General features: G+C 49.7%; 1 protein-coding gene across 1 annotated transcript; it reads left to right on the forward strand.

Moving 5' to 3' along the window:
* Positions 1–27,018, forward strand: Atp1a2 (ATPase Na+/K+ transporting subunit alpha 2). The gene is made up of 23 exons (XM_046428998.2): positions 1–145; positions 5,541–5,645; positions 5,829–5,888; positions 7,808–8,011; positions 8,711–8,824; positions 9,075–9,209; positions 9,904–10,021; positions 11,950–12,218; positions 13,032–13,230; positions 13,564–13,673; positions 13,848–13,982; positions 14,847–15,036; positions 15,172–15,347; positions 18,072–18,208; positions 18,931–19,081; positions 19,176–19,344; positions 19,570–19,724; positions 19,979–20,102; positions 20,443–20,588; positions 20,797–20,927; positions 23,802–23,903; positions 24,031–24,122; positions 24,994–27,018. Exons 1-23 carry the CDS (start codon positions 134–136, stop codon positions 25,020–25,022), a joined length of 3,063 nt encoding a protein of 1,020 aa, XP_046284954.1. The 5' UTR covers positions 1–133; the 3' UTR covers positions 25,023–27,018.
* Positions 27,019–27,767: the final 749 nt, after the last annotated feature.

Consider the following 27,767-nt stretch of genomic DNA (forward strand, 5'->3'; position numbering starts at 1 on the left):
TAAAGCTACCCTGTTGCTGCGGCTGTCTCTGTCTGTCTGCCAGGGTCTCCGGCTGCCCCAGACGGGTGGTGTGGGCTTGGGATCTTCCTGGTGACCTCTCCAGCCTAGGTCCCCTCAGCCACTCTGCCCCAAGATGGGTCGTGGGGTGAGTATCCCCAAAGAGCAGGGGCCACTCTCTGGAGGGTGAGGGAGGCAACCGAAAGAACGAGAAGTAGGAGTGGGAGGGAGGGGGCGAGAAGCTGACCAAGTGCGATAGTTTGAACTTGGAACTGAGTCTCCCAGCCACACACACGTACAGATCCCAGACACTGACAGTCAGGGGACACTGACACTCAGGGGCCTAAATGCCTCTTCTCAACCTGCCTCCTTCCCTCCCTTCCCTCCCAGGACTAGCCGTGAAGGCCACCTTGCACCCCTCCAGCTCTCCCTGCACCCCGACCCCACATTTCTGTGCATGTCTTCCTCAGGACAGTCTCTCGTCTCTCACCCCATTTTTGGGCCTAAAGCTGACACTATTAGATCTCCCTGCCTCTGCTACCCTCTGAAAACATCCACTCCTCTGGGAGTTCCAGCCCGAGACAGTGGGGGTCCCCTCTGAGGTTGGAGAGGAGCAGTGGGGCATCCTGCTCTCTCGGAGTCACCAAGCAGTTCCCAACACCAGCTCCAGGGGCCTTGCCTGCCAGGGACAACTGGGAGGGGTGTGAGGAGGAGGAATGATGTGTCCCCAGTCCCCACGCTGGCACTCCTCTGGATGTCCCCAGCAGCACTGTCCTCCCCTCCAGGCCATGGGCTTTGAGGACTTTCCCAAAGGCTGGTGAGATCTGTGCCCCTCCAGCCCCAGTTCCAGTCCACTCCTGCCTATGGCTCTGCCAAGGGGAAGATTAACAACCATGTCGGGGCAGGCAGGGACAGGGCTTAGAATTTCTTGGAAATGAAATTCCCATATGGAGGAAAGTGACCCAATGCCTTTACATACTGTGCCTGGCTGCTTTCCTTTTGTGGACCACTGGCAAAAGAGGGCACAGAGGGAAAGGGCACGGAGAGCCGTGAGAGGGTATGAGGAAGACCGAGCCTGTGGGGAGCTGTGGGCCAATTTCTGGGTCCCTGGCAGAGGAAGGCAAGGACGTGTTATTGCACTGAGTTGAGCTCCTGGGAAAACTCTGAGCCTGACACCAGGGTTCCTGAGCTGGGTGGGAGCTGGAAATAGAACCAGTGCATGAATGTGCGCTTGTGTGCGTGCCTGCGTGTGTATACGTGCATGTGTGTGTGTGCGCGTGCGCATGTGTCACGGTCACATGTTCCTCATAGGCTGAAGTGCTGCAGGTATTCAGGATGAGCACCTGTACTTGTTTCTCAACGGATGAAATGTGCAAACTTTTAAGTCTTGGGCACATAGACATTACTGTGGGCTGGAGCCGGTGTGGGTCTGTAAACCCGCCCTTAGGAGCTGTCTGTGGGTGAGGGTTTCATGGAGGAAGAGGTCCCAACCCCGGGATGTTCAGCTAAACCTTGACATCTCTAGCTCCCTATGGAAAGGGAGTCCCCAAATGAGGTGCAGAGCCTTTGAAGAGAGGCAGTGTTGATGGGGTCAGGCAAACCTCAAGTGGAAAGAAGGAAGTAGGGTACCCCCCTACCCTGTGCTGCGTTAGACAGTGTCATCCCCCGCGCACTCAGAGTCCTGCCGGGGAAGCTATTTGATTTTGACTTCTCCAGTCTGTTCTTCTCTCCTGGGACTCCTGCAGCCCCCTGAGCCTTCACCCCCAGTAGTTATGGGTAAAGCAACCGCAAGATGAGTTAGAAGAAGACCTGGTCTCTTTGGCATCAAAGGCTGGGTGTGAAGTGGGAGGACTTCAGCCCTGGAGCTTAGAGTCCTACTTAAGGAGACCCCCCAAAGAGGGAAAGCACCCACTACCCACACCCTGTTCTCGGGTTTCTGTCCTTCCCCTGCCTCTCCACTCCAGAGCAAGGCCTAACACAGTCCATCACCGTGTGGCCCTGAAGGACGGTGTAGGAGTTAGGAGAAGGGTCGACACTGGTGGGAGGGAGCCCAGCCTGCTCCAGCTGCCATGGAGGCTGGAGGGGGTGGGGAGAGCTGGCTGATTTCCAGCTGCCCCCACTCTGTCCCAGCCTCTGGCTTTCTCAAAAAGAACTCTCTGTTCTCCTTCAGCATTCAAGACCCAGAGAGAGGGACTTGTGGTTGGGGGAGGGAGGAGGAGAGGGAAGAAGGGGGGGGGTCTTTGCTTCCTCTTTCTTTTTTGCCTGGGTAGCCTCTGGCCCCAAGTCTCCGCAGGCTCCTGGCTGTGGAGCCTGAGATCTTTGCCAGGGCAGGAGGAGGGGGATGTCCCAAGCTCTGGGTCTGTGGGAGAATGGGGTGGGAGCTTAGGGAAAAGAGGCCCTGCATGGAGCGACTTAGGAAGCATGTATTTGACTCTAATTTGTATTACTTTATTTCATGTCTGAATGTACTAAAATTCCTTTGGGCTGTGCTCCTCGGCTCCCAACCCCAGCCCACCCTTGACGCATGCCCAGGCTCTGTTCCCATCCTGGAAGCTCCAGGGTGTGGGCTTGTCTATTCTCTGGTCTGATTTCTTGCTTTCTTGCCTCTGGTCCCTTCATTGATTTTCATCCTTTTTTTAAAAAAAAAATTTTTTTAGTTGTAGCTAGACGCAATATCTTTTTATTTATTTGTATGTGGTGCTGAGAATCGAACCCAGTGCCTCACACGTGGAAGGCAAGCGCTCTACCACTGAGCTACAGCCCCAGCCCCGGTTTCCATCCTTTATCAACCCTGTCTCACCAAAGACAGAGTTAGTAAATTCAAGAAATTTTAATTCATCCAATTAAATGAACCCTCTGACCTGGGGCAGTGGCACACACCTATAATCCCAGCTATTCAGGAGGCTGAGGCAGGAGGATTGCAAGTCTAAGGCCAGCAATTTAGTGAGATCCTGTCTCAAAAAATAAAAAGGGTGAGATCACTCCTGGATTCAATTCCCAGTGCCACCCCCCACCCCAAAAATGAACCTTCTTAAGTCACCTAGGGAAAAGAGAAGGGGAACTACCCCCAAGTCCTTCCCCACTTCTTCTGTTGAGCTACTTCTGTCTCCTTGATATGATCATCCCTTAGAAGGCTAGAAATGGATTGGATTCAAAGATGTTTCAGATGAAGACAAATGCATAATTTATTGGTCACTTTTTCTGAGAAGATCACTTCTGAGCAACACAGCCACCAAGAGCTCATATGCTTTTAGGTCACTGCATCTTGGGAATAGGTATCCATCTTGCACTGTACCTCCTGCAGATGACCATGCTCCTGATTTCAGTGGCCAGACTTCTGCTTCTCAGTGGGCTATATTTGTGACCTCTTATGATCAGGGTAGCCGCCATATTCCTGGGACTGCTCCTAACTACTCTTTGATGGTTAAAAATCGCATTATTCTGCTGGGCATGGTGATGTACACCTGTAATCCCAGCAGCTTGGGAAGCTGAGGCAGGAGGATTGCAAGTTCAAAGCCAGCCTCAGCAACTTAGTGAGACGCTAAAGCAATTTAGAGAGACCCTGTCTCAAATATTAAAAAGGCCTGGGGGTATGGCTCAGTGGTTAAGTGACCCTGGGTTCCATCCGTGGTATTACCCACCACCACACACCGAATGCATTATTCTGGAGCACAGAGGATGTAGGGTGAAGAGCAGTGAACCTATTCCCTGTTATATCACAATGGTGGATACGTATGAATATACATGTGTTCAAACCCATAGAATGTACACACCCCCCAAGAATGCACCCTCATGTAAGTTGTGGACATTGTATGATTAAAAATGTGCCCTTTGGGGACTGGAGTTGTAGCTCAGCGGTAGAGCGCTTGCCTTGAACTTGTGAGGCACTGGGTTCGATTCCCCAGAACCACATATAAATAAACAAATAAAATAAAGGTCCATCAACAACTAAAAAAAAAAAACTGTGCCCTTTGGTGCTGGATGGCAATTGTGGGGGAGGCTGTGCAATTGGGGGGCAGGGAATGCGTGAGAACGTCCTTGACTTTCCACTCAATTTAACTGTGAACCCAAACAAAATGACTCCCCAAGTCAGCCTCTAATTAATTAATTAGTTGCAGAGCTAGGGACTGAACCCAGGAGTGCTCTACCACTGAGCTGCTTCCCAGCCCTTTTTGTTACTTATTTTGAGACAGGGTCTCGCCCAGTTACCTGGGCTGCTGGGATGATGGTCATGTGCCACTGTGCCCAGTTCAGTCTATTTTTCAAAACAATCTCCCGCCCAAACCTGCATAATCCTGAAAAAGAAAATCAAAAACTTTGGCTGTCGATCCTACCAGTTTTCATGATGAAAAGAAGAGTCACATCGGGGTATAGAAAAACCCCTTCCTGAAAGCCCAGCGTAGCCTTCAGGATCCAGTGAGGAACTAGAGGCACCAGGCAGGAACCAAGCAGCCCGTCTGTGACAAGGACACTGTATCCTGAAGGAGAGGAGGAGAAATGGGGAAGACGGTGGAGTTTCTCACCCACTGTTCTTGGGCACTAGCCACAAATGCCAGGCCTCACCCAGCACCCCCTAACCTATCACTCTAAGCTGGCCTGCTCTTGGACCCCCACTCTCCCCAGAAGTTCCCTGTGAGACCGTGGAGGCCTGGTAGTGACCCTGAAGAGAAAGAGGGAAATGGGGGTTTCATGAGTCTATAGTTAAAACGTCCATCCGATCTCACAGATGGCCCAGGAAGTGGCTAGATCTAAGACTTACATGAATTTGAGTTTTCGATTTACTCTCAAATGCCATCTCTTATATTTTGGGACAAGTGGAACCAAGTTCCCACTTAACCTAATTGTGCTTTGGGACACTGAGACCTGAGAAGTACCTTTTCCAGTCTCGGGCAGGCCTGGTTCTCTTGGCCTAACCCCGCCTGTAAATCCTGGCCAGCAGGATGGACGGTGCTCCCATCACCCCTGTGTACTCATTTCCTGGGCACATGCTGACCGTCCAATCACAGACTTGACTCAGTTCATCGGTTCTGCCCTTTCCACCGGTACCATTCTACCACCAAACTTTTTCTCCCCTTTTCTGCCCCAAGATTTGCTCTTCCAAATCCCTGACCATCTCTCCTCTTCTCTAAATACAATAACTATGGTGTTGGGCAAAGACATTCTTACAGGGTGCTTCTACTCCCCTGTTCCACCCCAGCCATGTCTACTTCCTTCCAGAATTCTCCAAAATAGCATAGGATGGAGGTTTCCAAAATTTTTATGTCAGTCCTTAAAAATATATATATATATATCTTAGTAGAAGCCTACATACTAAATAGCAAAAGTGCGGAACTCTAGTCTTGAGCCCCGTGGCCTTCCCTGAAGTTCAAACATGGGGACTCACATGTCTGTAAACTGAGGGTCTAGGCCCTTCCAGCCTCTGCACCTTGTCCTCCCCCAAAACAGTCAATGCCTCTGAATCTGTGGCCCCCACCCCCAGGCCGGCTGGTGGGGACAGAGCTCCAGTCCCTCACTGACCCTCTGTGCTCTCCTTCCTCCTGCAGGATGGCCGGGAGTACTCCCCTGCCGCCACCACTGCAGAGAATGGGGGCGGCAAGAAGAAACAGAAAGAAAAGGAGTTGGATGAGCTGAAGAAGGAGGTGGCCATGGTGAGGCCCACAGCCCAACCAGCAGGGTCATAGAGAAGGCCCTGTGCTGGGAGAACTGCCCCATAGCCCCGTGCACCCAGAGAGAAGCTCCGGGCCCTCTCCCTCGCTCCTCACCTTACCCCTGTGCCCCGAGTCCCCTCAGCCTCCTTCCTCAAAGTAACTCCACTTCTCTTTCTTCCCCAGGATGATCACAAGCTATCCTTAGATGAGCTGGGCCGTAAATACCAAGTGGACTTGTCCAAGGTGAGTGGACCCAAGAGGTGAGAGAAACATGTATCAAGCGGGAGAACCTTGAGACTATAATGTACTGTTCTTACAATTACAGGTGAGGAAACAGGCCCAGAGATAAGAGAGTTGCCCATGGTCACGTGGCTAGTTGGTGGCAGAGTCAAAACCGGAATCTGGACCCCTGCTTCCCAGTACAGAGCTCTTACCCTGTGATCCCTGGAAGCCAGGACTCCTTAGGACACAGGCCTCTTGGCAGGGCTCTTTCCTTGGCCCCAAGAAACCAGTGACACACAAACTCTCACAGAGCCGACCCACGTGGAATAGTAAGGTGGCCCATTCCTGTTAGGACAATAATTTTCTGAGTCCTGTTACAGACATAGCACAGTGACATTTCCCTAATCCTTGCAACAACCCTATGGAAATATACACTGTTGGCCTGGTTTTTAAAGCAAGGCAACTTAGAGAGGGAGAGTAACTTCCCGAGGTCACATAACCAAGGAAGTGGCACAATCAGATTGTCAAGCTCATCATTTTGAAATCTTTAAAGTATTGTTAATCATCTGGGCCTCATGGTTGCACACCTGTTATTCCAGCTACCAGAGGGTCACTTGAGATTTAGTTCAAGCCCAGTCTGGGCAGCATACTGAGACCCTCTGGTCTCAAAAAAAAAAAGTGTTAATAAAAAAGATTTAGTAGGTCAATATATCCTCCTACATTCCACTTCTTCTGGATTGCCCTTCTTTTTATTTTTTTTTTGCAGGGGTACTAAGTACTGAACCCAGGGACCCTCGACCACTGAGCCACATCCTAGCCCTTTTTTTATTTTTTATTTTGAGATAGGGTCTCCCTAAGTTGCTTAGGGCCTCCCTAAGTTGCTGAGGCTGGCTTTAAACATGAGATCTTCCTGCCACAGCCTCCCAAGCCATCCGCTGCCCTTCTTAAAATTCCATGCCCCCATACCTTTACCTTACTTTATTTTCCTTAAAACACTTTGCACTCCTTGGCATTAATATGCATTTGTTTATTGTGCTCATAACCTCTCTAGATCACAGGCTCCACAAGGGTAGGGACTTTGCTAGTCTTGTCCATCACTGGATTCTGCACAGTTCCTGATATGTAGTAGGTGCTCAATATACATTTAGTAAATGAATGAATGAATGATAGACACAAAGATAAATAAAAAGAAATTGCCTGTAATCCTAGCAGCTTGGGAGGCTGAGGCAGGAGGATCACAAATTCAAAGCCATCTTCAACAACTTAGCTTAGTCCCTATGCAATTTAGCAAGAACCCGTCTCAAAAAAGCAGGGGGAACTAGGGTTGTGTCTCAGTGGTTAAGTGGTACCTGGGTTCAATCACAAGTATATCCCAAAAATTAAAAAAGGAGAAATTCCTGATCAAAGTTTAGTAGCAACAAACAAGTAAATAGAATTGCAAACAGAATTTTATTACTATATTATGGGAATACAGAAAAGGGCATCTGACCCATGAGCCTGGCACCAGGGGAACAGCGCCTGGCCAGGTTTTCGGTGGAAAGTTGAGTAATACTGATGGTCAGTGATGTATAGCCCTCTTTGTAGCCTTGGTAACAAAGGGGAACTTAAAAAAAAAGAGAGAGAGAGCTATGAGGAAGAACCAGATGAGGTCTCCTTCCAGGGGGCTTATCTCCAGCCTGCCTCCAGGGAGATGTTTGGTCCTAACCAAAATGTGTCTCAATCCCAAAACAACCAGAGGTGGAGCCACAGCCAAAATCCTCTTGAGTCTGCAAGGCCTCCAGACCCCTCACACATGCCACCTCCTCTGTGTTCCCCAGCCCCTGCCAACCAGGTGGGGTTTTTCCTTTGCAGATGGACATCATTTCCCTGCCAAGGAGCTGTTGGGCTGTGGGGAGGGCCTGTTGGTTCCAGATGCTTCCACACCTTTCCTTGTTCCCTAGGGCCTCACCAACCAGCGGGCTCAAGACATTCTGGCTCGGGATGGGCCCAATGCCCTCACTCCTCCCCCCACAACCCCCGAGTGGGTCAAGTTCTGTCGCCAGCTTTTCGGGGGCTTCTCCATCCTGCTATGGATTGGGGCCATCCTTTGCTTCCTGGCCTATGGCATCCAGGCTGCCATGGAGGATGAACCATCCAATGACAACGTAAGCTGCACTTGACCCCTGGCCCAGCTAGTGGCCCTGTGTCCAACTCTAAATCCCCAATACAGTGGTGGGGAGGGTGCAGGGAATAGGAGCCTCGCAGGAGTCACAGATCCGTAGCTGACCCTGAACCTCAGGCAGATAAAGGAGTGAGGCTTCAGTACGTATCTATAACGCTCTCCCCAACACACACACTCAACACTGCAGCCCCTCCCTGTTCCTCCCCCACGGATGTGGGCTTGTCCTCTTCCCTGGGTCTTCACCCCTGGAGAAATCTTAGCCCTGGGAACTCTCTGAGATGTTCCCTGCCCCTTCTATCCTAGGAGATTGGGAGTTGGAATATCTAAGGAGGTTGAAAAGACTTTCCCCTGCCATTCTTACTCCCAGGCACAGGTGAAAGTCTGAGCTCTCCTATGGGATGAAATTGAGTATTCACTCTGAGTGACAGTTGCCCCTCTAGGGTGGAGAAGGTCAGATCCCTCCAATGCCCTCTCCTTGCCAAGAGCAGGACATACACCTGTAATCCCCGTGACTCAGGAAGCTGAGGCAGGAAGATTGCAAATTTGAGGACAGCCTGGGCAATTTAGTGAGACTCTGTCTCAAAAATAAAAAATAAAAAAGGACTAGGTATATGCTCAGTGGTTAAGTTCCCCTGGGTTCAATCCTCAGTACAAAAAAAAAAAAAATCTCTTCCCTTATCAGCTGTATCTAGGTGTGGTGTTGGCAGCTGTGGTCATCGTCACTGGATGCTTCTCCTATTACCAGGAGGCCAAAAGCTCCAAGATCATGGATTCCTTCAAGAACATGGTGCCTCAGGTAGATGGCAAGGCCGGGGCATAAGGGTTCTGGAATGGTCCAACTTATGCCCCTCTCAACTCTTGTGCTCTGTGATGGAAAAGGATAGAAACGACTCTCCAGTTCACTACACCAGGACCTAGGTCTTTAGTTTTGTCCTTAAGAGTGTGGGGGCTTCTCCTCACCCTTGGTGGGGTTGGAGGAGACCATCAGGAGGTGAGAGCAGGGATGGAGACAAGCATTTCATGAGATGCCTATGGCCTCTCCTCAGCAAGCCCTCGTGATCCGGGAGGGAGAGAAGATGCAGATCAACGCGGAAGAGGTGGTGGTGGGTGACCTGGTGGAAGTAAAGGGTGGAGACCGTGTTCCTGCTGACCTCCGGATCATCTCTTCTCATGGTTGTAAGGTGAGGAGGTCACAGCAGAGCAAGTGGTTAGATCTAAGAAGTAGACCGTACAGAACTGAGAGTGGCCCACTTGGAGGTTTAAAAATTTGGAAACGTAATTCCAAATGTCAACTCCTCCCCTGTGTCTCCCAGCTGAACCTTCTAATGGCAGATGGTTCTTTTGCACTGTTGCCTTGTTTCTGTGTGTTGTGAATGCTCTGTATCCTGGATATTTATTTGATTGCCCCTTTACAGTGATCACGTATTGTGTACGAATTATGTGTCAGATTCTTTACATAAGTTCACACATGCTATTTGACTGCAGTATGAAAGAATGGTGCATGTGACCCCACAGGTTAAGCCCTGGGAAACCTCAGGAGACACCATTTGCAGACTACAAATAGTGTTAGTGGTGCCCCCTGGAGGTAGGCAATGTAGTGATTTTGTTCCCTTTCTCCATTTTATTGATGAGTAAATGGAGGCTCTGTTGGTTAAGCAAATAACCCGAAGTCACATAAGAAGTCAGTTAGAGCCAGGATTCCAAATCAGAGCAGGGACCATAGCTGAGTAATGCCATAAATATGTGATGAGGCCAAGTGTAATTTTGTTCCTCCTGTCGTGAAGATTAAGGGTGGTTGGAGCAGGTTCAGGAGACAGCTGCGTGCACACGAGTGCTTTCTGCCCAGCTGATGACTACACACTTTTTCCTCTTCAGGTGGATAACTCATCCCTAACAGGCGAGTCAGAGCCCCAGACCCGTTCCCCCGAGTTTACCCACGAGAACCCCTTGGAGACCCGCAATATCTGTTTCTTCTCTACCAACTGCGTGGAAGGTAAGGAGCTGACCTGCTAGGGGAGCTCCTCGTAGCACAACGGAATCCCAAATCTGGGGGCTGTGATGTCACTTACTTGGTAAAAACTCTGCCATAGAAAGTGGCATTGAGGAGTTGGAGGCCCTGAATATTATAGAAATAGCACCCTCCAGAGTGCTCTCAGAACACTGGCCGGGGCAGTATGACTCCATGGGAAAATCTCTGGCCTGTCCATCCTGACACTGAGTGGTTTCCAAAGCTTTCAGGTATTGGGTCAAGGACCCCCCACACCTACCTGCACATGGCCGTGGGTGGTGGTTCTCACCTGTAGCACCAGATACTTGGGAGACTGAGGAAGGAAGGTTGCAGGTTTCAGGTTGACCTTGGCAACTTAGCAAGAGTATCTCAAACTGAAAAACAAAAAGGGCTGGCACTCTACCCCTGAGCTAGATCCTCAGTACCACATATACATGCACATACAGATTACTAGTCATCGTTGGATTCAACTAATGATGCCTTCTATTGATTGTGCTTCCGGACTAGTGGCTTCTATCTCCTCACTTTGACCAGAGCTCCAGACTGGGGGAGATTGAGGAAAGCTTTCAGGTGAACACTTGGGTCCCTCTTCAGGCTGCATTTAGGACTCACTTTGAAGAGGCTGCCCAATCTGCCCATCCCTGTTTGGGATTCTAAAGATGGACAGCAAAGGTCAATAAGAACTCTGGGAGCTGCCATTACCTAAAGGCAGGGGTCCAAACACAATTGAAACCTGTGCCCTCTGTGGTCAAGCCAGTGAGCTGAGTCAGGATGACTCGGGGAAGGAGCCGGCAGTAAGGGACAGGGGGGGAAAGAGACCCAACTAGACCGCAGGCCTCTGAAAGTGGGACAAAGGAGACCTTGTGTCCAAATTCCACACCTTTCCCTTCCTATCACTCATTTCTCCTCAGGATAGTATGTTTCCCTGGGGTTGTTTTCCTCCTTCAGCAAGTTGGAATTACAATAAAAATAACCATGCATTAAATTTCCTGAATTTTTAATATGCTGAGATTCTGAAATTTACATTTCCCACAATTGATTTGTTCGGAAATGCCTGATAAGATATTCATATTGTTGATTCTGCAACTGGCTTTGAAGAAAGGAAGTGAATGGAATTAATAGCTGTTGATTGCCTACTGTGTGCCAGTCACTGACCTAGGTACATGATGGCATTATCTTATTTTAAAATTTCTTTTGTAATTATAGATGGACAGAATGCCTTTTTTAAATTTTTTTTTATTTTTATGTGATGTTAAGGCTCGAACCTAGTGCCTCACACATGCTGGCAGGCACTCTGCCCCTGAGCTACAGCCCCAGCTAGTGACATTATCTTATTTAATTATTAAAACAACCTCTAGGTGGGAAGTCAAACCTAAATTTGGCTGACTTCAACTTTCATACCCTTTACACTATACCACACTTCCTTTCCCCCAAAGAATCCCTGTACTATCACACAAGAGTTAATAATCACCTAACTCCTTTTACAGAAATTCACGAAATGTGAATCAAACATCAAAGAAATCAAATCTTGAAATTACACACACACACACACACACACACACACACAAAATCCATAATGAGTGCTTTGTGTTCACAATATGCTTTTGGATAGTATCAAGATTGATTTTACTAAAATGCCGCAGGCAATTTTTACTTCATTTATCGGATCTCCTCCGTTTGAACTTCAGAATTATTTGCAAGGCTGAGCCTGGGGCCCAAATATAAGAGAAAATAATTTGCTCTTGTATCAAGTCTGGGATTGGTGACCCAGGCAGGGACGGTAAGCCTGTGCGAGGTGCCACCGACTGAAAACGGGCTCCAGGATCTGAGTTCTCAGGCTCATGGTTTTCTTTGCTCAGAAACATCCCTGGAAGCCCCAAGGCATCATCCTGGCGTCCCTACCTCTGTTTCAGGCACTGCCAGGGGTGTGGTGATCGCCACAGGTGACCGGACAGTCATGGGCCGCATTGCCACTCTGGCCTCAGGCCTCGAGGTTGGGCGCACACCGATAGCCATGGAGATTGAACACTTCATCCAGCTCATCACCGGGGTGGCTGTGTTCCTGGGGGTCTCCTTCTTCGTGTTGTCCCTCATCCTGGGCTACAGCTGGCTGGAGGCAGTCATCTTCCTCATTGGCATCATCGTGGCAAATGTGCCCGAGGGGCTTCTGGCCACTGTGACTGTGAGTAATCAGATGGAAGTACCACCAGGGAGGCCCTCATGACCCTGTCCTCAAAATGACAGAGGCACAAGTGCTTATTAGCGCTCAGCATTTTTTTTTTTATATTGAGTGCCTAAAGTCACATATCAGGTGCTGTACTGAGAGACCAGGTGATAGATTCATGGTTCAGAGTTTGAGTCTGAAAAATCTCAAGTTGGAATATATCTGGGCCCTTGAATTTCTCCTCTGGAGCTTGTTATGGTCACCTTTTCTCACCATGTGCTCATCCCTCTGCTGCCGTCTGGGGCTCCTCCTGCCAACTTGCCTGCAAAGGCTTTTTCAAAGGTCACAGATGACTAACAAGCAGATCCAGTGACCTTTTCTCAGCTCCCATCCGTAACTCTGCAGCTGAAATGGATACTGCTGTTCATCCTCCTAGAATTCTGTCCTCCCTCCAGTGCTGTGGTGGGTCACTCTCCTGGGTCTCTTCTCCTCCATCCCCTACTCTGATTATGGGGCTTCAGCCTTCTGCTCTTCTCCTTGTACCCCCAGCATGAACCCATCTCCTCCCACAGTTTCTAGCGCACCTTCTGTGGGGATGGCGGTCACATCCCCACTCCCTTTCTGGAGTTCAGTCTAATATCTTCAACCCCCTGCTGGGCACTGAACCTTAATATACACCTACGATCCCAACTCAACACATCTGAAGTTGAACACATTCACTATTCACTGCAAGGAGGAAGGAAGACAGAATAGAGCCATGGTCTAGGACAAGGTCATGAACATCCGCAGCTCCAAACTTAACCCTTTTTAATTCTCCTCTGTCTCAATCAGGTGTGCTTGACCCTGACAGCCAAGCGTATGGCGCGGAAGAACTGCCTGGTGAAGAACCTGGAGGCGGTAGAGACCCTGGGCTCCACGTCCACCATCTGCTCGGACAAGACGGGCACCCTCACCCAGAACCGCATGACCGTCGCTCACATGTGGTTTGACAACCAGATCCATGAGGCTGACACCACTGAGGATCAGTCTGGTGATTGGGCACTCCAGGGGGACAGAAGGGGATGGAGGGCGTCACAACGGCAGGGTGGCTGGGGGTGAGATACAGGTTCTAAAAGGGGGGCAAAGGCAGGCATGGTGGTGCACACCTGTAATCCCAGCAATTCAGGAGCCTGAGGCAAGAAAATTGCAAGTTTGTGACCAGCCTTAGCAATTATCCAGACCTTGGGTCAACATTTTAAAAGATGGCTTGGAATGCAGTTCAGAGGTAGAGTGCCCCTGGGTCTAGTCCCCAGGACTACACACACACACACACACACACACACACACGGAGCCAAGTTACTGATTCTCCATCATTTCTTCCCAGGGGCCACTTTTGACAAACGATCCCCAACGTGGACAGCCCTCTCTAGGATTGCTGGTCTCTGTAACCGTGCTGTGTTCAAAGCTGGACAGGAGAACATCTCTGTGTCCAAGGTAGGGAGTCAGCCAGCCACACGGCAGGTGTGTTGGGGAGATGTCTCCCCTGTGATGCCTAGCTTTCCCCCTCACACCCTGTGGGGCTGCCTTGGGGACTTGAGTGCCCTCCTCTCTAGTCCTCCACTCCCTTCCTCCCCCTACGGTGACACTAAATTCTCTTCTCTTTGGCAGCGGGACACAGCTGGTGATGCTTCTGAGTCAGCTCTGCTCAAGTGCATTGAGCTGTCTTGTGGCTCAGTGAGGAAGATGAGGGACAGGAACCCCAAGGTGGCAGAGATTCCTTTCAACTCTACCAACAAGTACCAGGTCTGGATGGGCTTCTGGGACAGAGGGAGAGAAAGGGAAAAAAATTATGGAGAGTGGCTATAGCCAAAGGGGATCAACAGAAAGCATGAATGAGGCCTCTGAAGGTCATGTCCTCTCATCCCTGCTCACTCCCAGAACCACTTGCTTGATGGCATGTCTGGTTGCAATCACCCACTAACCCCCAAACTTCACCACATCCCTTATACCTGCAGACTGTCACTCTCCCAACTCGTCTTCCCATAGCTCCCCATCCATGTCCAAAGTCCTCCAGCTCTGCCATCCCATTTAACTGAAGCACGCTTCTCTAATTCCCTTATGGTAGCCATCATCAGTTTTTAGACATCTGCTAAATGCTAAGAACAGCCTCAGCTATAATGTCTATGATCTGTGAAGGGAAAGCCCCCTGGGCCGGTGCAGGATGGGGGGATGTTCATGAGGCCCATCTGTCTGCTAGCACAGGGCCTGTCTTAACTGATTTTTAATATTGAGACAGGGTCTCACTAAGTGAGTAAGGGCCTTGCTAATTTGCTGAAGCTGGCTTTGAACTCACGATCCTCCTGCCTCAGCCTCCCAAGTCACTGAGATTACAGGTGAGCGACACCATGCCTGGCTTCTTAACTGATCTTAATAACTATTTGTTGAATGAATGACTGTCCTACGGAAGCAACTCTCAGATGGCAAGAGCTGGGACTAGAAGCATCCTTTTACACACAGAGATTCTCCCTGTGTTGACACTGTTTGATTGGATTTTTTAAAGGAGATTTCCTTACCAGAGCTCACTGCTCTGAACCAAGTCCTGTGCTGGGCAGTGGAGCCCACCAAGACACATACAGCCCCTTCCGTAACTGCCTTCCCCCTTTCCAGCTGTCCATCCACGAGCGAGAAGACAGCCCCCAGAGCCATGTGCTGGTAATGAAGGGGGCCCCAGAGCGCATCCTGGACCGGTGCTCCACCATCCTGGTGCAGGGCAAGGAGATCCCTCTCGACAAGGAGATGCAAGACGCCTTTCAAAATGCCTACATGGAGCTGGGAGGACTGGGGGAGCGTGTGCTGGGTGAGGGGCCAGAAAAGGGGCCCAGGGCTGAGAAAGGGACTCCCAAGCCTCTGCAGTGTCCCTGGGGCAAGGACCCCTGGGGGTGCCCAGGCAGCTACTCTGCGGCCCTCACTCCTCCCTTCCGCCCACCCCCAGGTTTCTGTCATCTGAATCTGCCTTCTGGAAAGTTTCCTCGGGGCTTCAAATTCGACACGGATGAACTGAACTTTCCCACGGAGAAGCTCTGCTTTGTGGGGCTCATGTCCATGATTGATCCCCCGCGGGCAGCTGTGCCAGATGCTGTGGGCAAGTGCCGAAGTGCAGGCATTAAGGTACCGGCTTCCCTTCCTCCCCTCTGTCCTCACCGCGCTCCTGCCACAGGTCAAGGGACTGCAGTTAGCTGCTGCGCTGAGAGACACAAGCCCACGGGGTCCTTCTGATTTCAAGCACAGTCAGGCTCCCCTACCTTGAAGCCCTGGTTGTCTGGCCTTTCCCCAGTCTCGAACCATCTGCAATGGGATCAGCAGGCTCTTGTCTGCCCCAGTCACTGAGCCCGTCACCCCATAGACATCTCCATGCCGTTCCCAACTGCACTGGCTTCTCAGGGACCACTCCCTCCTCCGTGCTATGTTTGTTCTTCTCAACAAATATTTGTTTGCCAACTGTATACCAGGCACTGTGCAAGGCACTGGAGTCAACAAACAAAACCTCTCTCCCATCTTCTCACTTTCCTGTTTACCATCCCCCTTTTCTGGTCCTCCACTCTGGTACTCTCACTCGCTCTTCTTCTTTCAGCATCTCAGATGCTCCCAAATGAATGCCACTCAGGCCATCTATAGAGGGCCAGGTCCTGTGGTAGCCACTGACGATACAAAGATGAATGAGACACAGGGCTTGGCCTCCAATCTCTGGTCCCTCAAGGGAGTCAGATGCATTTACAGCCCATCACAGGACAAGCAGAACAGTTAGACCATCAAGCTCCTATTATGGGTCAGGTACTCTCATAAAAACAGTCAATTAGGGCTGAGTCTGGGATTCAGTGGTAGAGTGCTTAAGGCCCTAGGTTGGATCCCCAGCACTGCAAAAATTCAGTTGTTTAAATTTTTACATGACTCAGGCTCTATTATAAGCAATAAACCTCCACGATCTCACTTAATCTTCATAATAGCCCTCTGAGTAACCATTAGTGTTTTCCATTTTTCACAGAAAGGGAAACTGAGGTGAGGAACAAATCCAAGGTCACACAGATAGTCATAGAGCCAGAATTTGAACCAAGGCAAATCCTGCTATTTTTAAAAAATTTATTCTTAAGTTTTAGATGGACACAATATCCTTATTTTACATTTATGTGGTGCAGAGGATCGAACCCAGTGCCTCGTGCATGCCAGGCGAGCGCTCTATCGCTGAGCCACAACCCCAGAGCCCCCTGTTGTTTCTTAACCATCGCACTGGAGGACTTGGTACTGTGTGTATGTGTAGACTCTGAACCCCACCCTGACCACTCGGTCTCTAAGGGAAACATCATTAGCTCCATTTAAAAAAGAAATGAAAACTCAAAGTGGATAAATAGCTTGCTCAAAATAGAACTGCTGAAAGAGGTGGATTGGAGAACATGAAGCGTGGCCGGCTTGTCTGGAAGCCCTGCTCCTCCTCCTGGCTCAGATGCCTCAATCATGGTGGCCTGGGCAAGGACTCCGGGGAGGTCAGATCAGGGAGAAGTTAACTCAGAGAGCTGGACAATGTTCGACACAGGGGATGACACTTGATCTGGGCCTTGAAGGCTGAAGGGTATTCTGTAAGGCAGTCAGAGAAGGGAAGTCAGGGCAAGACCCGGGGAACAGCATGTACCCTGACATGGCTACATTGTATGGGACCAGAGCAGGTGGAGGGGGCAGGGTTGGGGGAGAGATGGCAGAGGATCCCTGGGGATTGAGATGGGAATGTTGGATCAGGACCAGTTGGAACAACTTTACTTAGATTCCAGATTTGGCCTTTATCCTGTATGTCACAAAGGGCCCAGATGTCACCGGCCTGGCTTCAAGGCTACTAGACGGAGGAGGGACTGGATTAGGGTGAGAGCTGAAGTCAGGCAGACAGGTTAACAGGCTGGCTGGGTGCCGTGGCTCACACCTGTAATCCCAGCAGCCTGGGAAGCTGAGGCAGGAGGACCATGAGTTCAAAGCAGTTTAGCAAGGCCCTGAGCAATTTAGCAAGACACTCTCAAAATTGAAAGGAAGGAGAAAGAGCTGGGGCTGTGTCTCAGTGGTTAAGTGCCCCTGGGTTCAATCCCCATACCTCAAGAAAAGAGGAAGCTGCAACAAGAAATGGTGTCCTGAACTAGGACAGCAGCAAAGGGACTGGAGAGAAATAGTTGCAGTTGAAAACTGTTTGGAGAACGTGGTAACTGCACTGATGTGGGAGGGAAGATGATACGGAGGAGCAGGCCTGGTGGGGGTGGTAGGAGTAGAGATAATGAGTTCAATTTGGACCCTAAGTTTAAGGCATCTGCAAGAAACCCAGAGATGCAAGGGACAGTTGGAATATGGTTTAGAGCTCAAGAAAGAAGGTCAGAGCTGGGCCTGGTGGCACACACCTGTAACCCCAGTGACTGAGGCCACTAAGGCAGGAGGATTGCAAATTCAAGGCCAGTCTCAGCAACTTAGTGAGACCCTGTCTCAAAATTTAAAAATAATAATTTAAAAAAATGGCTGGGGATTTAGTTCAGTGGTAGAACACCTCTGAGTTCAATCTCCAGATCCAAAAAGTAAAAAAAATCTAAACAATCCTAAAGAATTGAGGCTTCTCTTTCAGGGGATCCTCCTGAACTTGCACTCTGTCATAGACGCTTTCCCCCATTTAAACAAACTATCTCAGAGTCCCTGAACACTATGCAATGTGTCATGGTCTCCCCCATGCACTGCCCACCACTTTCACTATTTGGACTGGGACCCACCAGCTTCAGATATCTAATTGTCTGTCTTTATCCAAGTTTGGGAAAGGACTAGTAGGTAAAAATGTCAACAATGCTCTCCTTTTCTTCCTATCCTTCCCACCAGGTGATTATGGTAACTGGTGATCACCCTATCACAGCCAAGGCCATTGCCAAAGGTGTGGGCATCATATCAGAGGGTAATGAGACCGTGGAGGACATTGCAGCCCGGCTCAACATCCCTGTGAGTCAAGTCAATCCCAGGTGAGGCCTTTGCAGAAATCCCTTGCTCCTAATCAACACATCCTCTCCCACAGAGCTCTTGAAGTTTCCCTGGGAGTGAGTGTGTGGACAGCATCTCTGGGACCTTCAGATGAGGGCCTTACCTCTGACCTGAGTGTGGGTCCAGACTTTTCCACTAACAATCTGTGTAACCTTGAAGGCATCAAGGTTACCTTCACTTTACCTCCCCGAACCTCTATTTACTCAATTACAAAATGAGGGTGCCAGCAGGGCATGGTGGCACCTGCCTGTAACCCCAGCTACTCATAGGCTGAGGCAGAAGGATTCCAAGTTCAAGACCAGCCTGGGCAAGTTGGCGAGATCCTGTCTCAAAATAAATAATAGAAAGAGCTGGGGGTAAAGCTCAGTGGTAGAGCACTTGCCTAGCATGTGTGAGTCCCCGGTACCAAAAACAACAACGACATCATCTGCGTCTACACGCAGGGTTACTGCAGGAGTAGGATATGCATGAGGGGACCAGCACACACCTGGCACACTGGACTTATGCCCATGGTGATGCTGCTTGAGGATGTAGTGTCACCTCCTCAGAGAGAAATGGGGGAATTGAGCATTCGGAGAGAGGGGCATTGAAGCAATGAGGGAGCCCAACTTAGCAGGAGCTTGGGGCCCAGAGGTGGCAAGGGGATGGAGGGGGACTGGCTTGGGCACAAGCTTTGAGTCCCTGCTCTTCCCCTACCCTCCAGAGAAGCCAAAGCATGTGTGGTCCATGGCTCGGACCTCAAGGACATGACATCGGAGCAGCTGGATGAGATCCTCAGAGACCACACCGAGATCGTGTTTGCCAGGACCTCTCCCCAGCAGAAGCTCATCATCGTGGAGGGGTGTCAGAGGCAGGTGAGCAGGGTGGCAGGAGATAGGGACAGGGAAAAGTCAGGGGTCAGACCAGCACGGACTTGGTCCTCAAGTATCGGCCATATCTTCTCTCCAGGGAGCCATTGTGGCAGTGACAGGTGACGGGGTGAACGACTCCCCTGCGCTGAAGAAGGCTGACATTGGCATTGCCATGGGCATCTCTGGCTCTGACGTCTCTAAGCAGGCAGCCGACATGATCCTGCTGGATGACAACTTTGCCTCCATCGTCACAGGCGTGGAGGAGGGTGAGGAGGCTGAACGTGTTGGGGCAGCACCTGGCGTCTGAAGCCAGCATCTCTGCTTCTCATACCTTTTACCCCCACGAAAGGGTCAACCCAGGGTTCCAGAAGGCAGCCCCATCCTGCTTTAGGTTCCCTCAAACATAAAACCTTCCTCTCTCAGGAGAAAGGGCAGATAGGGGTGGGAAGGGTTCCTCTAATCTCCCTGACGCCCTCCGGACCTCTCCACAGGCCGCCTGATTTTTGACAACCTGAAGAAATCCATCGCTTACACCCTGACCAGCAACATCCCTGAGATCACCCCCTTCCTGCTGTTCATCATTGCCAACATCCCCCTCCCTCTGGGCACCGTGACCATCCTCTGCATCGACTTGGGCACAGATATGGTGAGCCCAAAGGAAGCAGGAGGCAGACAAGGAAGTCATGTCGTCACCGTGGGTGGCTGGGTGCTAATGAAGGAGAGGTGCTCTCAGGAGGCTGGCCGGTTAAAGAGAAGACAGGCACAGGCCACAGGATAATGGGGTGTCAATACATGTGGGCTGAATTGTGTCTGAGAGTCTTCACTGCTAATGGGCTGCTGTTCCTGTCATCTCCCACATCCCTTCAAATGCCCTCCCTTCCCTCCTTCCTACCCACTCAGGTCCCTGCCATCTCCTTGGCTTATGAAGCTGCTGAGAGTGACATCATGAAGCGGCAGCCACGGAACCCCCAGACAGACAAGCTGGTGAATGAGCGGCTTATCAGCATGGCGTATGGACAGATTGGTGCGTCAGGCCTGGGGCTGGGGAGCGAAGCTCAAAGGCTTCTTTTTCCAGCATGCAGGAGGGATGAGCCTCAAGAAAATTTCCAGGACAGGGACTAGCTCTCTGAGAGTCAGGGACTTCCATTTCTTTCCTTTTTTTAAAAAAAAATAACTTTATTTTCTTCTTTTTTTTTTTTAATGTGGTGCTGAGGATTGAACCCAGTGCCTCACATGTGCTAGGCAAATGCTCGGCCACTGAGCCCCAACCCCAGCCCGAGGGACTTCATTTCTGGCCCTGAGGAGTTGGCCCCTTCTGGCTTCCTTCTCTGACCCGGGCCCTGTCCTTTGTCCACCACCCACAGGGATGATCCAGGCCCTGGGTGGCTTTTTCACCTACTTCGTGATCCTGGCAGAGAACGGATTCCTGCCATCGAGGCTGCTGGGAATCCGCCTGGACTGGGATGACCGATCCATGAACGACCTGGAGGATAGCTATGGCCAGGAATGGGTGAGTGGGGCTGTGTGATGGGATGCACACGTCCGGAGGGCCAGGGTGGTGAACACCTGGCTGGAGTGGCCATAGAGACCCGCGGGGACTGGGGACAGAGTGTGGATTGGATGCCAGTGTTTAACAGGGCCATGTGAAGCCTGAGGCATGTCGTGCTCTGGTCCCATCCCTTCCTCTGACACTCACCTCTCTCTGCCTCCCTCCCCAGACCTATGAGCAGCGGAAGGTGGTGGAGTTCACATGCCACACGGCCTTCTTCGCCAGCATCGTGGTTGTGCAGTGGGCTGACCTCATCATCTGCAAGACCCGCCGCAACTCCGTCTTCCAGCAGGGCATGAAGTGAGCCCCACCCCAACCGGCACCCACCCACCCAGGCAGAGTGTGCTGGGCTCGCTCTCCAAGCCACGGGCCAGGCTTCCAACGCCAGCTCACGTGACTCAAACCCCTGGGCCCAGGTCTGCCAAGGGGGCATCCGATTTTAATTACCCAGAGATTATCCATAGCCAGATTTGAAATAGATGAAAGACAAGGAAGGAATGATAGGACTATTTCCAATGAGTTCAGATTTTGCTCCTAAAGTTACAGTCTCTTCCACCTTCCTTCCTTTCTAGTTTCTCTCTCTCTCTCTCTCCCCCGCCCCCTCTCTCTTTCTCCCTTTTTACGGTACTGGGAATTAAACCCGGGATGCTCTACCACTGAGCACATTCTCTGCCCTTTTTATTTTTTAAAATTATTTTCATTGGTGCCTTATAATTATACGTAATAGTGGGATTCATTTTTGCTGTATTCATACATGCAGATAACATAATTTGATTCCTTTTAATTTTGAGACAAGGTCTCACTAAATTGCCCAGGCTGGCCTCAAACTCGTGATCCTCTTGCCTCGGCCTCCTGAGTAGCTGGAACTACAGGCATGCTCCTTGTAATCTCTGTATACCCTGCTCCCTTCTTCATCTCTTACTTGAGAGCCACCCACCCTCACCCTTTGCCCAGCCCTAAATCCAGGGTCTCCTGTGCTCCCACCACCACTCAGCAAGTCGTCTAATGTACAGCATTTGCCCTGTGGTGCCACTATCCACCTGAAAGCATACCCTGGCCTTCTCACAGTGAGACCTTATGCCTGGCACTACGCTAAGTTTCTCACAGACACTCTTAGCCTCACAATAGATCTAGGAAGGGGATCTTATTGCTTACATTGAATGGACAAGAGGCCCCAGGAAAGTTAAATGGCCTAAGGCCATCAGCTGGTAAAGACCCACCAAGCCCAAGCTCTGGGCTCCCAGTTCACGATGTGATCTCTCACCCATCACAGAGCCTGGCACCTGTTCAGAACTCAATAATTTGTGATGCCAGCGTGGATGGGTGTTGAGGAATGCTCAAAGTATCAGTCTGGTGATCTTCATTCTCTTCTACTGAAATTAATTGTCATGATTCCCCAAGTGAGTTTTGTCCCAGAGAGTCTAAGAAATTGAGTACAGTCCTGGGGCTTGGAACTTATTATGCCCCAGGCTGACACAGGAAGGTGAACCATAAGACTGGCCAAGTCCGGCTCATCCGAGGGGCAAGTGGGAAAGTCCAGCTGGGTATAGAGAAGGAATACCATTACCAACAAGTCACCTGGCAGCCTCAGAGCACGTTGGCCTCACCTTAGGTTCAGAGACCATTGGGGGTCCTCAGAGATGCTGTTTGCATTATTTTAAAAAGTTTATTGAGCCAGATGCAGTGGCATACACCTGTTATCCCAGCTACTCAGGAGACTGAGGCAGGAGGATCACAAGTTTGAGGCCAGCCCATACAACTTAACAAGACCCCCTCTCAAAATAAAATAAAAAGGGTTGGGGATATAGCTCAGTGGTAGAGCATCTCTGGGTTCAATCCCCAGTTACCATAAAAAATCTTTTTTAAACCATCAAATGCTTACCTATGAGAAGGCAACCAGGCTTGCCAACATGTTCTCAGGCAAAAGTAAAAAAAAAAAAAAAAATATCATGACGTTCAGTGATTGCTTGTTAATCCCCAGTTCTGCTTGGAAGCCGTGACTATATCTAATAAGTTTTAAATGGGGAAATATATTCATTACTTATTAACTAATGCAACTGAAGAGACAAAGATTAATTAAAATGTGGGGTTTATGGAAGAATTAACAAGATAGTCCTTGGTGATCACACAGTTGGGGAGTCATCAAGCCATGAAGGGGTACTGTGCATGAGACTACAGAAGAGGGAGTGACAGTATGACCAAGCATTCTATGTCCCAGAGCTTTCCAGGTGGTGTTCTCTTATTTTCCCCAGAAGTTCCATGATATAAAGATGAAAAATTCTATTCTATAGAGAAAGAACGTGAGACTCAGAAGTTAAGCCTTGTTTATCACCCAAAGCCAGGAAGTGGCAGAGCTGGGGATAGACCCCACCTATGTGACTCCAGAAACTGCCATCTAAACCTTATTCTGTCCTGATGTAGTGGGCATGAGCTTCCCCTGGGCTAAGGACTCTACAACATCCTCTTCATCCAATAGGACATACGTAGGCTCCATACCAAAGGAGTAGCTTGCTGGGGAGATGAAAAGCTTTCCCAAACCATGTGCCTGGAGCAATGATAAGATTTATGCTGCCTGAGGGCAGCCCCATGTTGGTCACTGCATCACAGAGCACATCATCCAGCATATAAGAAACAATTATTTAATGAAGGAATATGCGTGTGATAGACAACCAGTGCAGGTCAACTCAATAAGCAGAAAAAGAAAAAAAAATTTTTTTTTTTGTTCAGTTTGAGGCAGGATCTCACTAAGTTGTTGAGGCTGACCTAGAACTTTCAATCCTCCTGCCTCAGCCTTCTGAGTCCCTGGAATGACAGGTGTTTGCCACCACACCTGGAGAAGAGAAAATCTTTCTTTGGTTTTATAAAGCATGAGGGTTTTGAAGAGGACACAGGAAGCTGTCATTTATAGTCCTTCCTTTACATTTCTCCTCTCTTCTTCCATCCCCAGGGGTATCCTTGGATCTCTCCCTCTTGATCCCCCTTTAAAATGCTACATATGCAGGCTGGGGCTGTAGCTCAGTGGTAGCACACTCGTCTGGCATGTGTGAGGCACTGGGTTTGATCCTCAGCACCACAGAAGAATAAATGAATAAAATAAAGGTATTGGGTCCATCTACAACTAAAAAAGTGTTTCTAAAAAAAATGCTTCTTAAGCTCCTTTCTTTGCCTTTTCAGGAACAAAATCCTGATTTTTGGGCTCCTAGAGGAGACAGCATTAGCTGCCTTTCTGTCTTACTGCCCGGGAATGGGGGTTGCTCTCCGCATGTACCCGCTCAAGTAAGTGTCTCTTTGGGTGGCCTGAATGAGTAGTGGGCCCCTCCAGATGCAGACTCTATTTGAATCCTACTTTGTGTGACACCCTGCCAACCCTGATGCTCCTGACACTCTCCTCTGTTGCTTTCAGGGTCACTTGGTGGTTCTGTGCCTTCCCCTACAGTCTCCTCATCTTCATCTATGATGAGGTCCGGAAGCTCATCCTGCGGAGATATCCTGGGGGTAAGTACCCCACATGCCCCACCTGGGCCCCCAGCAAAGCTGTCCCCCACTATGGGTTGGTTACCTCTTTCCAGGGCTATACACCCAGACTCCACCCCACCAAGATCCCTGCTTCTGTTCCTCAGAGCCCCCAGATCCTGGGGTCCCAGGTATCAGGAGCCCTGACTCTGGAACCCACCCACTCCCTGACCTCTGGGATTCTACATCCCACCTAATTCATTCTGCCTAATTCACCATGTCTCTGAGACTCCCCCCTTCCGCCTGGAATCACAGAACATCAGAATCTGAGGGGCCCTTTGAGGTCACCTATTGACCTCCATATTTTACAAAGAGAGGAGACACAGAGGTGAATTTGTTTAGGGTCATAAAGCAAGGAATAGCAGAACTACAAACTAGGTCTCTGAATATCCAGGCACCAACCAACAAGTTGTGTGTTTTTGTGGGCAAGCATTTTTGATGGCTTATTAAGTTAAAAATGAATGACCTACAGTTCATGGATAGTGTTTGGTTTCATGTGTCCAACACAGTGTGTGGGGGTGTGTGGGGGAGGGGGTGTGGTTTTTAAATTGTTCCCATATAAAAAAAACTTAGGGACTTTGACATGAAATCTAAATTTCTGATTTCTGAAAAATCAGAAGAACTGTCGATCCCATGACGGAGTTGCTCACAGCTCCAGCGGGCTGCTGCTTCTGACATTTAACTGCTCCCTGAACAGCCCAGCTGGAATTTGCAGCGTGACCCACCAGTGGGTTAAATGCAAGTCTCCCCTGCAGGCAAATTCTCCTTCCCCCTCCCTCCTTCTGCCCTTAGGCAGTTGATCTCTAACTTCCCTTTGAACTGACAGCAACCCTCACCCCACTGTCTCCAACAGGCTGGGTGGAGAAGGAGACATACTACTAAGCCCACTGGAAGAAGAACCAGGCCCAGGAGAGATGGGGTGCTTCGGAGGTGTTGCAGAGATGGTGATGGGGACGGATGGAAAAAACTGGGGTGGTATTTGGGGGATTTGAGAAAATGAGACAACTTAGTAGCCTCAGTTGGCGGGGTAGGTAAATAAGCCTAGGGTGATTGCTCCATAGACCTGACTGTGAACATGTGGACTAGACACTGCATGTCAGTGTCCCCTTCCCCAGGTCCTTTCTCGTTCCATTCCATCATGTTGTCTATTTTGTCCCAAGGAATTGAGGGTTGCCCCAGCCCTCCTGGTGCCCTGTCCCTTCACTCCCACCTCCTACTTTAACAGATCAACATTCAAAGGCAGGGGGCTATCTAATCGAGAGGAAGAAACCCTCTCAGGTTTTCCTAGGTCCATTTATGGCTCCAGCCTCACCAATCCCCCCACTTTTGCCCTCCTTCACATCTTTCCTGCTCTCTTCCTCTGCTTTCTCTCAGCTCTTGAAATCAAAGTATCCTCCTGTGAGCGCAAGAGCCTGAGGCCATATAGAGAAGCTGGTTGGAGAGGTTGAGCCTATTCCCCAGGACTAGTTAGGGACCTGGGCAGGCAAGTGGGAGACTAGGGTCCTGACCGGAGGAGAAAGATAGCTAAGGAAGAGGGGCAGAAGAGGAGAAGCAGCTGTTTGATGTGTCTTGAGTCCTCAGGTAGACAGGTGGGCTCCAGGTCTGTGTCCTGACCTTCCAGAATACCCCACCAGCAGACCAAATTCACACTCTCAGAGTAGCAGCAGAAGTAGGACCAGGAGGCAATCTGAGGAGCTCCACTGATGCCACGCTGTGTGCCCTGTGTGTCCTACTGGCTCTTGGCTAGTGGTCTTCTCAGTCCAGCAGGCCCAGATGTCACAGAAACTCCAGCTGTTTCATACACACACACACACACACACACACTTGGCAATATCCCCCCTAAGTTTCTGGTCACTGCATGTGCTCTGAGACCACAGACAGCTGCCAGTTCTCTCCCAACCTTTCCACTCTTGCCCCTTCATGCCCGTCCTGATGAAACCATGTCATCCCTGGCCCTGCCAAGCCAGCCCTGGAAAAGGCATTCCCTGGCCATTGGCTGGAATTGGGGTGGACAAGTTCCCAGAACATTCCTGTCTTTCGGGGACACACAGAATCAGCATAGTTCATGACATGGCCAGAACCTTTGGACATCAAGAGGGAAAATATTAAGAAACTTGCCTTTGACCTCTCAGTTGGCAGGGATACTCCTCCCAGGCAAGCGCCCTTCACACTGATGATCACTGGGCCCACTGCCCTGGGGACAGGTTTCATGTTCCTATGGCAGAACTTTTCTTTACTCCCTTCTCCACTTAACGTGTTTGCTCTGCAGGCAGCTCTGCCCCTTCTCTAAGCCTGGCTCAGAAGGCATTGGGAATGCACTGGGTCACCTGCCTGAGCCACGCAAAAGAGAAAGAGAGATGCCTGGGGGAAAGGGGCGGCCTAAGGCAGAAAGGGAGCAAGCATAAAAGACAAACATTGGGTCAGGCCTGTAAACAGTCTGCCAATGGCTACCATTTCATCGCCCTGGAAGTTTGTCTTATCAGAAGCACCTTGAAATAAGTGAGTCATGGCCTTGGGCTTGGAAATCTGAATGGGAAACCATATTTATCTGGGTCTGATTAATTTGAAATTATTGACTGTGGACAAAAGTTCATTTTGCACAATCAATAAATACGGCATTTTGTTTAGTAAATTAAGAGCATCAATAATATTGCTAGGAGTGGCATATTTACTCTCCCTAAAACAATACTTTTCAGGCACTTTAAGAACATCCATTTAGAAGTAGCAAATGCATGGGCTAATTATCATCAATCCTGACATAATTGTTAAAGAAACATCTACAAGGTCTTTACTGGTGACCTTTTGTAAGACATTAGTTTGAGGTACTACATGTGTACTTGAAAATAATAAAGTTGCATTTCTTTATGAAAAAAAAGTCTTTCATAATTGATTTTTTTTTAAAGAGAGTGAGTGAGAGCGAGTGAGAGAGAGAGAATTTTTTTAATATTTATTTTTTAGTTTTCAGCGGACACAACATCTTTGTATGTGGTGCTGAGGATTGAACCTGGGCCGCACGCATGCCAGGCGAGCGCGCTACCGCTTGAGCCACATCCCCAGCCCCTCATAATTGATTTTTACACTTCAAACTTGTCTCCCTCCCATATGGCTGTATTAAAATGTGTGCTATAGCAGGTCTTGGTTTGTAGAGGAGTCAACAGAGAGAGCACAAGTATCCAGGGTATGAGGGAAAAGATCTGAGAGCAGATGGGGCTGATGGAGAAAGTGAAGAGGCTAAGAAGTTAGATTGCAAAATAACCAGAAAATATAGAGGGGGTCCCCTCCTCATAGCCAATCCCACCCCAAGAGCCACAATAGTTTTTCCAGGACAGCAAAGAGTCTGTAAGTCTATGAGGGCCCAGACCTCATGGCCAGTTTGACTTTTTCTGGTCTAGACCCAAATCAGGCCACTTTCAACCTGTCCAGTTGCGGGAAGGAGGGAATAGGCTGAGAGTCTCAAGGTCAACACCAATCAATAGTCTATACCATATGCAGAATCCTGTTCTGGATGCCAGATTTAGGGGACACCCACAGCCTTGAAATTCACCTGAGTAGGACATGTTGGTAACTTTTGTGGGCAGAGTGTGATGGGCAGTAAAGAGGGACACTTGTGTGCTTGGAGTTGGAGGG

The sequence above is a fragment of the Marmota monax genome, unplaced genomic scaffold (assembly GCF_021218885.2).
Source record: "Marmota monax isolate L192 unplaced genomic scaffold, Marmota_monax_Labrador192_F-V1.1 WCK01_AAM20220418_F8-fsc00145, whole genome shotgun sequence".
Classification (NCBI taxonomy): Eukaryota; Metazoa; Chordata; class Mammalia; order Rodentia; family Sciuridae; genus Marmota; species Marmota monax.

What these genes read in the sequence shown, in the direction of transcription:
- Atp1a2 (XM_046428998.2), top strand. An exon ending in CACCACTGAGGATCAGTCTG is followed by an intron (nt 13,231 to 13,563) that starts GTGATTGGGCAC and finishes ATTTCTTCCCAG; the next exon opens with GGGCCACTTTTGACAAACGA. An exon ending in ACTCTACCAACAAGTACCAG is followed by an intron (nt 13,983 to 14,846) that starts GTCTGGATGGGC and finishes CCCCCTTTCCAG; the next exon opens with CTGTCCATCCACGAGCGAGA.